At 36.8% G+C, this 15,950-nt stretch overlaps 1 protein-coding gene across 3 annotated transcripts in view; it reads left to right on the forward strand.

Annotated features, from left to right (window-relative positions):
- The window catches only part of CDK8 (cyclin dependent kinase 8), a 68,793-nt gene that overhangs the window by 36,831 nt on the left and 16,012 nt on the right, over window positions 1–15,950 (forward strand). For 2 of the 3 annotated variants that reach the window (XM_066544847.1, XM_066544848.1), the window contains exon 5: window positions 14,022–14,079. The exons of the other annotated variant lie outside the window; for it this stretch is intronic. In XM_066544847.1, coding sequence (XP_066400944.1) covers window positions 14,022–14,079 — 58 coding nt within the window. The remainder of the gene's footprint in view (window positions 1–14,021; window positions 14,080–15,950) is intronic. 3 annotated transcript variants of the gene reach the window in all.

Genomic DNA, 15,950 nt, shown 5'->3' on the forward strand with positions numbered 1-15,950 from the left:
CAACAATTGTCTGTTGTGGGGTTTGTGGTCATGGTGTGCCTTTTACAAAGGAAATGTACACAAATCTTTGCAGTAACTTAAATACTTGGCTGTTTTCTTCCACTGGGTACCTGAAAGCCAATTCACAATTTTCATCAGAGCAGGGAGATGTTGATTGTATTTGCCTTTGAATACTGCCTTGAATACTACTGTACTTGAGTAGTTAACTTTTCCATAAGTTTTTGAAATGTACCAGTAAAATTTTTCAACAAATAAATGCCAGCCCTTTTAAAATTTCTTGTTTGACTTGCGTATTCTTCAGCCTCTTTAAATTTCATGGCTGAGAGCGATTGAAAGCAGATTGTTTATTCATGCTCTGACTGTAGCAGGAAGGAAATAAGAACACTTCATATAATTACCACAAAGTGCATCAATTATAGTTTTAATAATGTTTTGAATTTAGCTATCAAGTATGCTTGTAACATACTGCATTTTGCTGACTACTTTTTTGAGTATTTTTTCCACTTTATAATATGCAGCTATTGTGCTTTTTCCTTTACTCAAAGTTCTTATTCCACACTAAAAATAAGCATAAGCCGAAGATTTGCCATAGATGTGTTTTCATCAATACGCAACTCGAACAGCAAGGGAAAAGACAGCATGCACTTCACAGCATGCTTGGAAGGTTTTTTCAAGTAATGGGCTCAAAGTAGAGGTCCTTTTGCATGGTACAATAACTTTTAAGCTATGCCTGTTAGCATTTGAAAGTGCATCTCTAATTTGTTTGGTAGTAGTCCTATCTACACAGTCAGGATCCAGTTTTAAGTAAAGATGAGCACCCCTCCACAGCTTCTGTGTGGTGACAGTAAGTAAGATTAGTCTTCAATTTACATTAATAATGGAATTGGCACCTAAGCTATTTGAAGTACTTCGACAGTGTAGCAGTGCTTAAAAGCATACCACCACCACCCCCAAAACACTCCAGCAAAAAAAAACCCTAGAGGAAATATCACATGTCTTGTAGTATTGAAGCTGGGACAGTAGCATAAAATTATTTTTGTTCCTAAATCTTCAGACTGCATTCTCTGGCCTATTGCTTTGTGCCTGGTGTGAGTGGGTGTTGAACAGATGAATTACCACTTGGCAAGTGAGGTATGGAAGTGGGGAACAGAGTGCTGGACTTCTGCTTCCCATTCTTCTCCTCCTATCTCTTGCCAAAGGAATTAACAATCTCTTAGCCTTTGTCAATAACATCCCTGTCCTAGTTAGCCTGGGATTGTGTCACTGTGGACATTTGCAGACTGGCAGCAGTGCAGTGTGGGGAAGGTGTCCCTAATGTGCAGCTCAGCTCGAGGGCTGCTGTGGGACAAGCACTGGCTTTTAAAAAGCTTTGAGGCAGTCAGGCTTTAATACAGTTGGTGTGTCGCTTTCTGAGATCTGGACTCTTCCCAGGGATACCTGCTACCATGTTTGGGATTAGTGAGAACATTAAAGACGTTCTTTTAACAAGGAATGAGGAAAAGCCACTGCCAGAGTCTTTGTTTAGACAGGATCTTAGTTGCTTTCCAGGCTCCATAAAGTGAATCACTTAAATATGTTCTTTAGGCGAAGTTAAATATATGGAATTTTTACCTTGGCAATTTACAATTTTCCTCATTAGAACTCTAGAATCCAAGGATGTCTCCCTGTCAATATTTAAGGATTATTTCACAAATACAGGAATGCTCTTCTGTCTTCCTGTAAAACTTCCAAAGCTGTGGTCATTTGAAAGATTGAACCTAAATCCTTGAAAAGAAGAAAGCAATAATAGTGCACATTACTAGAAATAAGTTTGCAGCTTTAAAAAGTAGGGTAATTTTCTACTCTAAGTAGATCGACAAGTAATAGGTGTTATTTCCCAAAAGGTGTTATAATGACTTGCTGATGATTTGCTTTCAGAGGAGAAAAAACCTCCCAGCAATCCAAACCAAATCACTCTTCTGGTTGTCAGCTGTTGTATTTCCCAAGATTTTTGTTTTCAAGGTGTTTTTCGTTAGGTATGTACTTTCGTGAGATCACCAAAGAACGGTGTGTCTGGCAAAACTTTATTTTTTTGCATGTGCTTCTAATCACATGCTTTCCTGTAAGTTGTACTTTACTATAGTTCTAAATATTCCATAGTTGAAATAATATTATCTAGTGTTTCTTAATGTTTCTGTTTACAGGGAGCATGACTACTCCCTTGCCTGCCTTTCTGAGCACTTTCTTAATGTATTAGATTACACTTTCAAACCAGTAAGTAATGAAAATGTAGAAGTTATCAAAAGAGACTGCAAAATTTCAGTATTTGGTGTTTGTGCCAGTGATTTAAAAAAAAAAAAAAGAGAAGTAATCCAAGAACTCTGAAAAAATAGCCAGTTAGGTGAAACTTTTGACTGAGTAATGTCTGTCAGTTTTGTACAAATCATATTTAAAGGTAGAAATAGAGAATATTGTTGAAGTGCTACCAGCCTTCTAGTTGGAAAAGTAGTGAGAGATCTTTGAGTTCACTGTAGAGAAGCCCATAGAGATATATCAAATCTTGTGCTTCATATTCATATATGCAAATAATTGTGAGACCACTCTCTTTGAAAGGTCATAGCCATCAGGGGAAGCTCCTGAGGGGAAGAAAGCAAATGTCACTCCAGTCTTCAAGGAGGGTCTGGGAAATTACATTCCCAGTCACTCTCGCCTTGATCCCTGGAAAGGTGATGGATCACATCCTCCTGGAAGCCATTTTCAAACATTTGGAAGATAGCAAGGTGATTGAGAGTAGTCAGCATGGATTTTTATGCAGGGGAGCTTGTGCCTGGCCTGAAAGCCTTCAATGATGAGCTCCATGGATGGGCTAACAGTGGGGAATGTTGCTTACTGCAGTAAGGCTTTCAGCCCTGCATCCCATCCAGCCCTGTAGACAAGCTAGGGAAGTACACACCAGGAAGTGCACAGTGAAGGGCATGGAAAACGGGAGGAGTTGAAGGGCTCTAAGGATTGTGACCAATGCCACCAAGTTAAGCTGGACACCAGCCACTGATGGAGTGTCCCAAGGGCTGATTCTGAGTTCAGTACTGTTTAACATTATCATTAGTAACCTGAACAATGAGGTGGAGCAAACCCTCAACAAGCTGGCAGATGATTTCCAGTGGCACCTTCCAGCCTTGGCCATTCTGTGGATGAGTTGTATATTCACCATTTGATTTGTCTTGAAAAATTCAATTACTGCTCTCTCAAAGTCTAAAATCCAGCTCATGACAAATCAAGAGAAGAGATGCCAGGTACCAAGTGTGGGCTGTGTGGGAGCAGGTGTAAGATGAGTATGAAAGATCAAATAGCTCCCAAGGAATAAGGAACAGTGTGAAGAAAACAGTGAAATACCCAATTTTTGAAGTGCAGCGTGACATTTTTGCAACGTATCTTGCAAAATGACTGCAGTATGATGAGAGGTATGACATGGTGCCATTTTTTTTCCTGAGTAGTACAGTGATGTATTCCCTAAAACCTTTCTGGAAGCAGTATGGTCAAAAAATGAAAGATATACTTCTGCTGGATCATCGGTTGTTGGGTATGAAACATTTGTGTAATGGCAATATCTCTAGAAAGCTATACCCAAGCCTTAAGCTATCAGGCCTATATTTTTCATTCTTCACTAAGGTGCTCAGTACTAAGATCAAATAGAGAATATAAATGAAAAGAAGCTATTCAGTCTATTCTTCCAGTTGTGTTTGGACCGTCACTGCAAGACTTCCTGGTGATTCTGTAAATCAATCTTTAAAGGTAGTGAAATGATTTTATTTTGTTTTAATTCACTGGCTGTGTCCCTTTAAGCAATTTTTTAATCTGAATGTAGTCTTTCACAGCTTTTTACAGGTTGATCATCTTTAGCTTTAGGAAAAGAAAAGGCAAGGCCATTTAACAAGTTTTAAGTAAGGATTGTGAAAGAATAGTAAAGACTCCAAGATGTATGTAATACATGAGATGAACAGATAACACTTGAAAATTTTTATTCAAGCAACCAGTGTTTAGAAAAAATGCTAAATCAGTCCTAAAAGTTATTTGATAATCTTTTATCACACAATGCTGTTAGATTCCAATTTATACAAAGATGAAGTGCTGAATAGGGGAACATTTGATGGATATTTTTCTGATTGCAAGTGACAAGCTTATTTATTTGCTTGATTTAAGTGAAAGTAGGGGTGCAAGGAAAGGTCAGAAATATCTCTTCCAGGTACAGGTTTTTCAAATCTACCTCTCTTAGACTGCTACTTTTATTCAAAGCCCCATTAGCTTGATTGCCAAGTCCAGCCCTAATTGTAATTTTTTTGTAGCCTTTTATTATTTCTGCAGGTGTTCCCAAAAGGTCTGACTACATCATTGTGTCCGGGTTACTGACTTGCATTTTGTCTGGTGGAACCTAAATTTAGTTTTTCTTCTTGTTAGCTCACTATTTCTTTACCATCAATAATTCTCAAAATAATTAATCCTATGTAGTAATAAAACCCAATTCTCACAACCTTCATGTTTAAAACTGGCAGTCATACTGACAATAATTTTTTTCTCTATTGATGAATTTATCTTTTTTGAAAACTAGAGTATATACAATCTTTGTCCAAAGTTTAAAGGGAAGGTCAAGGTGGAACAATATATGTATTATAAGAGGGGCTTTGCTAAAGTGCAGGTAAAGTCTCTGACTTTGGCATTCCGAAATCATTGTAGACTTCAACATGAAAGAAGTACAAGGTGCAGAAAATAAATGGAAAAAGTAAGACTACTTATTGAACTGCCACCAGATATGTTAGGGACAGACAAGTGCAACACAGATGAGGATTTGTAGTCATGAAGTTGCATTACATGATTATGGATGTTTTAGTGAAATATTTTTGCCTTATCTGCTGCAGAACTGTCAGACACAAGAAACAATGGAAGCAGACAATTTTTTCCCCTGACATTTCTACATCATTGTACATGGAATAATGTTAACCAGCAGTCTTGGACCAGTTAACAGGCAGTGAAAACTGTTGCAAAAGGGAAATTCCAAATTTAAATCTTTTTCCTCATTCCTCTGGAGCCCTTCAGGACTAAATTGAACGTTTCAGAACTGATCTTTATAACCATTCGCATCTTTGCCTTACAGGATATGTAATCAGTACAGGCCTTTTCTGTGCCTTTAGGAAGTTTGTCCTTGTCTGATGGAATATGCATTTAATTACAGCACCAGAAACACATGTGCCTTCATATTGCATATTGATTTCTAAGCTGGAGACAAAGTGGTGCTTTAGAGTTGTAGATGTGCAAAATGATAGCATGGCTTCTACAGTCTCTAGGAAAAAATAGTTTAGAAAATGCAAGTTGTGTTGCATGTTTTATAATAAAAAGAAAATTATGTTGGTCTGTTGATACTGTGTGATTGCTTAAGGAGACTGCTTACCTGGGCATGCTGGTTCTTAGTTTCCTCAAGTGATCTTTGTATCTGTTAGCAAATTTCAGGTGCCTTTGGTAAAAAGATGCAGTATCAAAACAGACCATTTGTTTCAAATGTCATGAAAAGCAAATGTCATATAGAGGAGGGCATGTGTTCCGGGAGACGTGTATTGATGGTTGAACCAGGGACAAATGCTGAAATACTTTTGATTTTTTTTCAAGCTTAGAAATACTTGACTTTTTAAAATTCCAGGTAATTTTAAGTAAATTGATAACTGAAGTAGAATGGTGTAATATAAGTAATATATTGAGGAATATAATTTGTAGATGATTGCTTATACCTATCTGCATATATATGACACATTGAGGGAGGAAAATACGTCAGCTACAGGGCAGACTATATAAGATTTCTTTCTTTTCTGTAGCTATAAATTTGTTCTTTCGTTACTAGCCTGTTTTTTTTCATGTGCTGGCTTTCCAAGATGGCCAGATACCTGATTGTGGTGCTGGAAAGAGTAATGTAAGTAATCCTTCACTGTTTGAAGGCAGACTCAGTCATCTCAGTGGTTACACTGAGGAGGAGCTCTCATATCTATGTATGTAAATACAAAGAGAGTTAAGAGTTCTGCAGAGGAAAGGTGTGCTAGAAACTTCAGATCTAATTCCTGCCATAAAGGTGATGAGCTATACTAGGTGGAAAAAATACCAGCATAACTTGTGGTTCTGACCTAAGAGAAGTATGGAGGACCAGAAGCTTTTTGATCATAAATGTACCTGTAAAGTAAGTTTAGTCAATAAAAACCCTTCAGCAGGATTTAGTAAAAACCCTAGGGTATGATTTTAGAGACACCTGTTAAGTACCTTGTTAAGGTTGTGGAAAAGTTATTACACCATGAGATGCTGTGAAAGGTAGGAATATGGATTGTTCAGAATATAGGAAATAGCTATAAGAAGTGTTTTCACCGCAGTCTGCTGTACAGAAAATGCTATATTCTGTATGGATGATCTATATTCATGATATAGAGGACAAGATGATAAGAAAACAGTCCTTTGAGTAACTCTAATCCAAGGAGTTTTAAAAAATTGTATGAATAGGACACATCCCATGTAAAAGCTTATTCTTTATGTACTCCCAGGTTCATCTGTCTTACTGTGACTATGAGTGACACAAAAGGGATACTTGGGATGTAGTTTGAAATACTGTATTTGTTCTGTGCACAGAAGTGCTCTTAACACAAGCAAAGCCCATGCAACCACTGGAAAGTGCATAGTAGTAAATTACATAGGCTTTTCACCTTTGTTTTTTTTCTTAATCCAGATCAAGGAGGAGTTGTTTATAGTCCATGCAAGTAGGGTGGTATGGAAGTAATGAAATTATTACTTAAATTAAAAACAACAACGGAGTAGGGCTTTTAAAGAAAATGGCAAGGGTTAACACACCTCCATGTAAACCAATGAGTAAATAAGACAATTCTCTGCCTTTGTGTGAAAGTTTTGGGATGTGTGAGATTACAGTACTACTGAATGCCTGTCACCCCACGGAAACTGCTCTAACAAAATACTGAGCAAAAATAGTACTGGGTTTTTATTACACATTTCAAATCCTTACTTTGTGAGGCAGAACTTAGAATTTAAAAGGGAGATGGAATTATATATAGAATAACATAGTACCTAAAAACTGGTTTCAGAGCGTGTTCTCCTCTTGCATTTGATCCTGCTCTGCTGTGTCCACAGCATCCAGTCATTTTAACCTATGGACAGAGTAATCGCTGCTGTAGCAAAACCCACAGGAAATACATTTCTTCATGTTCATTTTAATGTATTAAGCTTGTTATTACACTTTTGAATGGTGTGTTAATGATATTTGACATGGTAGATTTTCCTGCTATAATAATATTTTTGCCTATGATATCCACATTTCCTTGCTTTGAGTCTTAGTACAGAAAGTCATGCCCTGCTGCTTGTGCTGACATTTCTAGGGAGTGAAAGAGTTGGCCTGAAAAGAGTAATTAATTTTTTTATTTGGCTTGAATTCAGTTCCAGTGAAAGTGAGAAAAGTCTGTGTATTAGGCAGTGTGCAAGCTTTTAATAAGTTACAGTGCCCCAAGTTGGCAGTAATGGAGTGACAGCAGTGAAAGAAAATTTTTGGAGTGTGTTCAGAGCCTGAAAACATAGTAGTGAGACTAACAGCTTTCATCAGGCTGAAACAGAGATAAAATATGGTTGATGGTAACTAGCAGAAGTCCCCCTTGGCATAGATACAGCATCCCTCTATTTTCTATCCTATCCAAATACTTCCTTTACTTTTAAAATTTTTGGACATGTGTGCTTTGATAATTTAGGGGTTTGTTTTTGTTTGGCTGTAACTGGTAATTTTAATGGTTCTTAGTTTTAAAGAGAATTTTATTTAGATGCTCAATTTATTTATTTTAAAGAGCTCTGGGATGTTCTTTATAGGAAGATAATGAACAGGAAGTATTACATTAAAACAGGCTTTCTTAATTTTGCAGTGCTTTTTACAATTTGTGTTATGTAATCAGAAAACATGTATTACATCTGAACATTAAGATATTCTATGGAGCTGTTGTTTTCACCAGTGTTTGTAGTGGTCTTTTGATTATAATATGTTTTAAAGCCCCAATCAGTTGCAAAAGAAAATGAACATCTTTGAACTCAAGGAAAGCAATTACTTCAGAAAAGTGCTGATACTATCATTTGAATAAGGTTATATTGTCACTGCTATTGTGCTAGAGTACTATTTAGTGTTGAAGTAGTCAGTTTTGTTAAAGTGGAAATAAAATTGAATTATTTTGGAATGAAATTATTTTCTCTAACTTTAAACTGATCCAAAAGGACAGCTGCAGTCCCTAAGAATGCAATAAGAGATCATACCACCTTGATAATAAGGAAATATTTTGATGTAGGTTATGTCTGCTTGAAGATAACAAGGTTGTTAGAGATGGGCCAGAAGAAGCATAAACATTGACTCTTTAGAGAGTCTCAGACCTTGAGATGGGGTGTGAATTTTGCAAGCCAAGCTGAAGGCTAGTAGGTTTTGCTGCACAGCTTTTCTTGTCAGAGGGCCTGACTGGGACATGATAAACCACATCAGTATATTAGAATTTCTACCACCGTGCCACAAAAGCACTCTTCTGAGCAGGCTGCGACTTGCTAAACCCTTGCAGTTGTCTTTCAAAACCTTTTTGATTTTTTTCTTCTCAGCAAGATGTTTTTAATTTACTTTGTTCAAATACAGCTGAAGAAGTTCAGTTATGGTTTTGTATGATTGTGGGGTTGTGTTTTTAAACAATATAGTCTGTATTGTTTAATATAGATTATAATTCCTATATTGTTTAGTATGGTACTTTGAAGTCTAAAATAGAAAGAAGTCTTTCACTATAAATCATAATAGAATCATTGTTGATGTCATAGTTGCAAAAGCAAAATAATTTAGGGATAAAAGCCCTTTGTCTAGTATGGTTCTTTTAAAGTTAACCTGCTCTTGTTTTTTAAATTGAAAACCAGTATTATGTTCTTATAAATTATCATGGCTCATCACAGGTGGAAATGGATGGCATGGCCAGTTCTGTAAACTGGTCCCACAGCCAATAAGGATGCACAAATACCAGGAGTTAACAAATATCACTGGTGTGACTCACCCCATCATTGTGAATCCTCTAGAGTGTAGTGTTTTAGGAGCCCAACTCGTAAGTATTGGATTATCCAAATGAAAATTGGTTAGGATTATACTAAAACCTTATTAAATGGTACATTAATAAGGATGTGTAAAGAGTATGAGTCTGTTTATTAGTATACATAGAGATGTTGCAAGCAGTTAAAAATGTGGATGGGGAGGAGGTAGCATTGACATTATAATATCATAACAGGTAATTCAGAGGAATTTAGATTACTCACTGATACCTGTGTTTAAAATCAGTCTTTGAAAACTGGTGATTTCAGAAACAGACTAGTAGCAAAACCTATGTGGAATAGTAGTTCCTGCAGACTGGTTTGATGCTTTAAGTACTATGTATCAAAAATTGCAATGGCTAAGCTGTCTAAAAATGCCCAGTTCTTTCCTCTCTACTTTGGTGAGTAAAGCTTTGTGAAAGGAGGGCCTAACACCTAAAAACTTTTCCAGGAGCATGAGACAATGTCCTAAGATTTCCAGATACTTTGTATACAAATTTGGAATAAATAATCATCTCCTGCTTCCATCAATAACTTCCTCTGAGCAGCAGGAATGATGTTTTTTTTTTCTTTTTGTCGCATCTCATCATGACATAGACTGGTATAATTTTAATTTTGTTTGCATTTTTGCCTTCAAGACAGCAATTCAGATAAGTTCTGAAGTCTAGTTTCCCCTCTGTGAAAGAACACAAACATTTTCAGTATATGTTAAGAAGCAGTATGTGACTGCAATGTTTGTTCATAGTAGTAGTCCTGCCAAAAGGATATGAAGAAAATGCACAGCTGGTAACCTTAACATGCATCAATAGCCTTATGCAGTGAGGCAGGATACCATACTGGGATCATACAGAGTGAGAGATGCTGTGCCAGGCATGTAAAACAATCTCTCCACTGCATTTAGCATTAGTGAAGCCTCAGCAGGAGCAATGTGTAATTTGCAGCACTGGAGTTCAAAGAAATGGGTGGCCCAAGGCAGAACAGCTAGAGGAAATCAGCAAGAATGAGCATAGATCCAGAAACAAAAACAGCCTACCAAGAAACACAGAGCAGGAGAGAGCTTCAGGGTTTTTTTAATCTAGGTAATAGAACTGAAGAGAGATGTTTGTCCCAGGAAGTGTTGGACATTCTTGCAGTGAAGGAGTGATTGTCTGTGCCTTCTGCTAATGAAGAAGAGAAGAGGCAAGGGGACTAACCTTGTTTGTGGTGTGAAAAGGAAAGGAAGAACACTGCAATGGAGAAGAGTGAAAGAGACAAGATTGCATGGGAATTGCGCAGCCTTCATCACCAGAGACTTCAGGGTGACTCTGAGCAGCATTGGGTGAGATCAGGCAGATAGGTAAAGGTGACTGTCTCAAGTTCTTCACAGATCTATGAACCTCTTTGGGTTTTTACCTCCCTTGGTTAAAATTAACCTGCTGTTTAGAATTTCTTTTTGCACTTTGCAAATAATTGTTAAATTAGAAGTACCTAAAGATATATCAGTGGGTTCTCTTTTCAGCAGTAATAATGATTAAATACAGAAGAGGATTTGTCTAGGAATCATAAAGAGGAGTCCTACAAAGCCAAATATAAGACAAGATGAGATTTAGTGCTGTGCCATGGTCACAAGGTCATTCTTTCATGAGAATGAATTCTCCCTCTGCTGCTGAGGTGGATTTGGGAGGAGAAGGGTGATTTTTCTTGAATTTAGTTCTATGGGATTGCCAGACACTTTTGTTGGTCTCTGAAATATTCAGTTGTACATCACTGCATGGCTCTTCACATTTGGTTTAGTTTCATAACAGGTTTCTCATTAGCATTTGTCTGGCATGCACAGATTATTTTACTGAATGACAAAAGTAATTATTCCTTTATTAGTACAAAAATTAGGGACTTTAGTTGGTAATTTGTAGTTTTAAAAAATATATAGCTGCTTTAAAGTAGAGTATTTTCAGAACACAGTATAAGAATTGCAAAAAGATTTTGCTTCACTTGCTCAGCCCAAGTGATTTGAATAAGCAGTTTCAACTTCAATTTTCTCTGGATAATTAGAATTAAACTGAAAATTAACAAATTCAACTAATGCTTATCCAAATTTCTCCCTTCTTCTTCTAATGACTGCTTATTTTTCTTTGCAAATAAATTTCTAATGTGTAATGAGTTGCCCAAATAGACAAATCTGGGGACTTGTTGGGGTTTTTTATCTTCAGATAGTGGACTCGATTAAAAGATGCGTAACAATAATTCCTGACACATGTATTCACTTTTGTTAGTGGCCTTCAGTGTTTTTCAGGGATTATTCAAAATGCTTAGTATTTAGTTGTATCAATACTACTCCTATACTGATTTCTAGTAGATATCCCCCTATTAAATTTAAGTTGAATGGTCTTGTTTGGAAAATTTTTTGAACAAAAAGTGTTGTTCCAGTCTCTGCATACAATGATTTTAGAAATGGAAGCCTCCAGAATAAGACATCTAATTTACTTTTTTTTTTAAACTGTGATATATTTTTACAGTGATGTGATTACATAAATATTTTTGTCTGTAGGAAAAATCTTGTGTTCCAAACAGAGCTGTTTTCAGTGAAGGACTTGTGGCTTTAGAAAAAGGTTTACTGAATATTTCAGACCAACTGAGGGTTCTTTTTTATTTTGCTGCTTTAGAATACTCCTACACAGATTTCTAAATTGTCTCTATTGTTAAGTATGTTCTGTAACTTCTGAAATGTGAGTGTGAATCAAGCTGTTGATACTTACTTTGCTGACTAGTACTGTCTTGCTGTGCTTTCTCATCTCTACCTGCCTTGACCTTAGGGTAGGAGATCTTTGGTGCAGGAATTGTTACCCAGTGCTGGGCTGATTAGTCATATGGTATAATACATATGACAGTCTTTGTGTGAATAGGACTTCTTGTCCTTACCAAAATCCAAACAGTAAAATATTTTAAGGTGAAAATATCATGAGGATGTTAAAAGCATTTTTGTAGAGTATTATCAACCTGTGAACTTGAAGGGGGAAAAATGGTACTTTATGTATTAAGTCCATGTATTATATATCTGAAAAATTCTAGTGCCCGTGTAATGTATTGTTAACTCTAATGAAAACATGATAATTAGACATGTAGCTTAACACCTTATATATATTGAAGCAGGTTTTGTAAAAGATGTGGATTTGTTCTTTGAGTCACAGTGTAGCAATAGAAAGATTTCTTTGGTGAAATGATGTGTTTTCATACTTAGCAGATTGAATTGCCATAAAGTTCAGCACTAACTATGAATTTAAAGATGTATGCCGTTTGTTTATTTCTAGGACTTTTGTAGAGGCAATCTAAATGAAATGGTTTGAGAGCTGTGTGCCCACATTCTGCATTTTTTAATGTTGAAGCAATACTTATCTGGAGTGTATGCCTTTATTTAAAAAAAGGCAAAAGGGGGTGGTGGTGGTGGTGTGGGGAACAATTTCTTCTGGAAATCACAGAGCTAATACAGCACAAGCTGGATCTGTTGTTCTTGCTGTTGGAAAGACAACGAAATGTATCTCACCTTTTTTGACTACATTTTTGATAAGATCTTCTGTCCTTAACCTGTTCTCAGAAATGCAATGCCTCAGGTTCTTTTTACATATTTTGTCCAAGGATTGTAGACTTTCAGAAATCCATTTTGCAGCCTTTCATAAACAACAATAATTTAATTTCTCAAGGAAAATTTTTGCTCAAGTACTAATATTTTCTGCCTCATTTTTACCTAATAGCAGTTACTTCTAGGTTGATATCATATTGTGGTGTTCTGCTTCTTTGCATGTGTGTTTACATTAGAGCCTGATAGATTCAGGAAGGCTTGAGAATATCCTAGAATGTGTTTAGAAAACCACACAAAGAGAGTAGGATTTATTGCGTTAACTTTTAGGTGGTCTGAGCTGTTCTGCTCAGGTACTCTTACCTTCAGATCCGTTTAAACTGGAAAAGCAAAGCAAGAGCTGTAACTCAGCCTTACTGCAATCTTAGAGGTCACAACTGAATAGGAGTCCCTATTTTGTCCAGGATTTACAGAACTAATGGGTATCTAAATCACTCCATTTGAGAACAAGTCTGGCATACATTATCAGCTTTACTTGTGAGTTTCTTTACTTTTTTCCCTCCAAATAAGCACTGTAGGTTTCATTATGTAAGCTGTGTTAGGAGTTGAGGAATCCTATGACTACAGATGCTGAGAATGGATTATAAGAAAGAGGACAGCAGAAAATAGAGGATTATGAAGTGAGTTATCATGTTTCTAACCAGCCAAACTCTAGCTCAGTTCTTTAACTTGCTTCCATAGTAAAAGAAAAAAAGGAAAGACAGAAGAATAACATAAAGGCAGTGCTTTCCAGTTTTGCAGCTGTGTGAATTGGTAAACACTTGTAAATAGGAAGAATTTAGATGAGTGTTCTCTCCAAAATCAAGTGATATGGTATTCTCTCCAATATCAAGTGATATGTTTCATCTGTATCTCACTTGTATATTTTTATGTGCAATGTGTCTGCAAATGTGCCTAATAACCCTGGGCAAAGCTTGCTGTAGAGCTGGCTTCCCATCCCTGTGGTTGGGGTGGTGGGCAGCAGTGGGACTGCCTCCCACTGAAAGGATCTAGGGCAATTTGGGTAGAAATCTCAGCAGTTGGGTGGCTGCCAGCTGGTGCATGTTGAGGACAGACACCAGGGTGTCAGCAGGGAATGTGCTGCTGGAGCACAGCAATGCCCAGAAGAAACGAGAGGAGGATGCAGTCAGGGAGAGCCTGTGTCTGGGTCCTTGCACAGCGTTACTGTGACAGCCAAACTTGTCATTTTTATCAAAACAAAGTTGGTTTAAAACTGGCAAAACAAAGCTTAATTAACTTTTCAGAGACTAATGTTTAGGTTTATCGTGGTATATGTATTGTATATTTATTTTTTTTTCCACAGAAACCTGCTAATATTTTAGTTATGGGTGAAGGTCCTGAGCGAGGAAGAGTAAAAATTGGTATGTTTATATCTTTGATAAGTCCCAGTGTAGCATTTAAGTTAGAATGTTCTGAAGGTGCAGTTCTACCACCTAAAGTAGTCACTGTATAATACCAGTATGTGCCTGGGCACATTGCCTAAATACTGTTTTGTGAGTGACTGGCTTCATTATATTAGCCCCATGTAGCAGTTCTGACAATGAAATGCTGTAGCCTCATCAATAAAAAGTGGAAATTGTCATTATGTTTTGCTTAAGTGGGTGTTTGTGTGGGGTGGGGCATTTTGATGTGGGGTTAAAGATGACAGCTAGCTAGGAGGAAAGGAGGAGAAAAATGGGATTTTAAAATTTCCTCCATTTACCTCTAATGCCATGACATCTTGCTGCTGTTTATAAAAATCTAAATAGGGAACTACTCATTGCTACAAAACTTAAATCTTATAATGGAATCAAAGATGACAGTCAGCCTACAAAATATTTTTGAAGGAGTAGGCAGGTCCCTTGGAGATGAACACAAGGGATCTTAAAAGTGCAGAAACCACAGAAATCCATGCAAAATGTTTAGTGACAGTGAATAGCTAATGCTAAATGCCTAGCCTGGGGTGTACCAGGTTAGAAAGGACCCAACACTCCACACTATTGTAACATTTTCTGGTGGGAGTTACTGTTTGCAGTGAGAGGATGACTTGTAGAAGTTCACTTGTTTTAAACTAAATACATAAATAAAAATTAACAGTAGTCTAAAAATAATAAACTGTACCAGGCTGTGCATTATCATGGCAGTGCTACTAATGCACAGCCTGCTTACATTTGTTATGGTAATGCAGCCCCATTTAGAAGGGTTTTTTAAGGCTAGTTCATCTTTTTCACTTCCCCTGGTTTTCTTTTGTGAGATTACTCTTCTGCATTGTTGCTCTGTTCTCTTACTGTTTTGTTGATCTGAACTATATTGTTAGTCACTAGTAGAAAGATTCAGGGTAGGATTTTCTGGGAGCATTCAGTGCTGCTCTAGGCCTTCCCTTGTCCTATGGAATCCAAGGAGTGATGGGCCAGGGTTGAATGTTTCTGCAGATCCTACTCTGAAAGTTTCTAATGCCTTTCTGAGCTTTTAAGGTTGGCAGTAGGGATTGAGGTCTGCATAGAAAACAGGTACAGCACGGACAACAGAAGGGAAAATTTCTTCATATTACCTTACTCTTCATGGAGGGTTTCTTCCAAAACAGAGCACGTAGGTCATCCTCTGGACTCACTTTTGACAGTGGTGGTGATCTTTGCTGTACACAACTACTTGCTAGTGATTGCACATAGACCACCCATTTATTTCTTAATTCATAGTTTTGAATTAATTTGAGAATAACTTAGTAAACAACTAAATTAAGTCAGACTCCATTAATGGACAGGTGAAAGATTCTGTACTGGGCCACCAGTCCTCTGAGCCATCCATTCCCAGCAGGGAAAGAGGGAGGGGAACCTTGGATTTTGAAGTGTGTTATCAAAATGTAGATTTTTTTTTTCTTATTTTCTTAAGATTGCCACAGCCGTTAAAGAATGCAGAAGTTATACACATACCAAGGGCTTCCACTTTTCCAGTGTAACTAATTTTTATAAAAAATACATAACTGGTATTTAACTTAAAATAATTTTTATAGTATTTTTGTGTCACTTTGGGTCATAAATTCACTTTCTGCCAACAATTTTCCTTAATATTCATAGTTATTAGTGACTTGACCAATTTTGAGCAATTGATATTTTAGTGTAGAAAACTGTAAAATGTTTCTCTTTTTAAATGCCTTAAAGTAATCATAAATAGGAATGCATATGAAAAAATAATTAAGGATTGTGTAGTCAAGTTAGAGACCCATATTTACACTGCAGTGTTCCTTCATTGGGCT

Source organism: Molothrus aeneus, chromosome 2 (genome assembly GCF_037042795.1).
Source record: "Molothrus aeneus isolate 106 chromosome 2, BPBGC_Maene_1.0, whole genome shotgun sequence".
NCBI lineage: Eukaryota > Metazoa > Chordata > Aves > Passeriformes > Icteridae > Molothrus > Molothrus aeneus.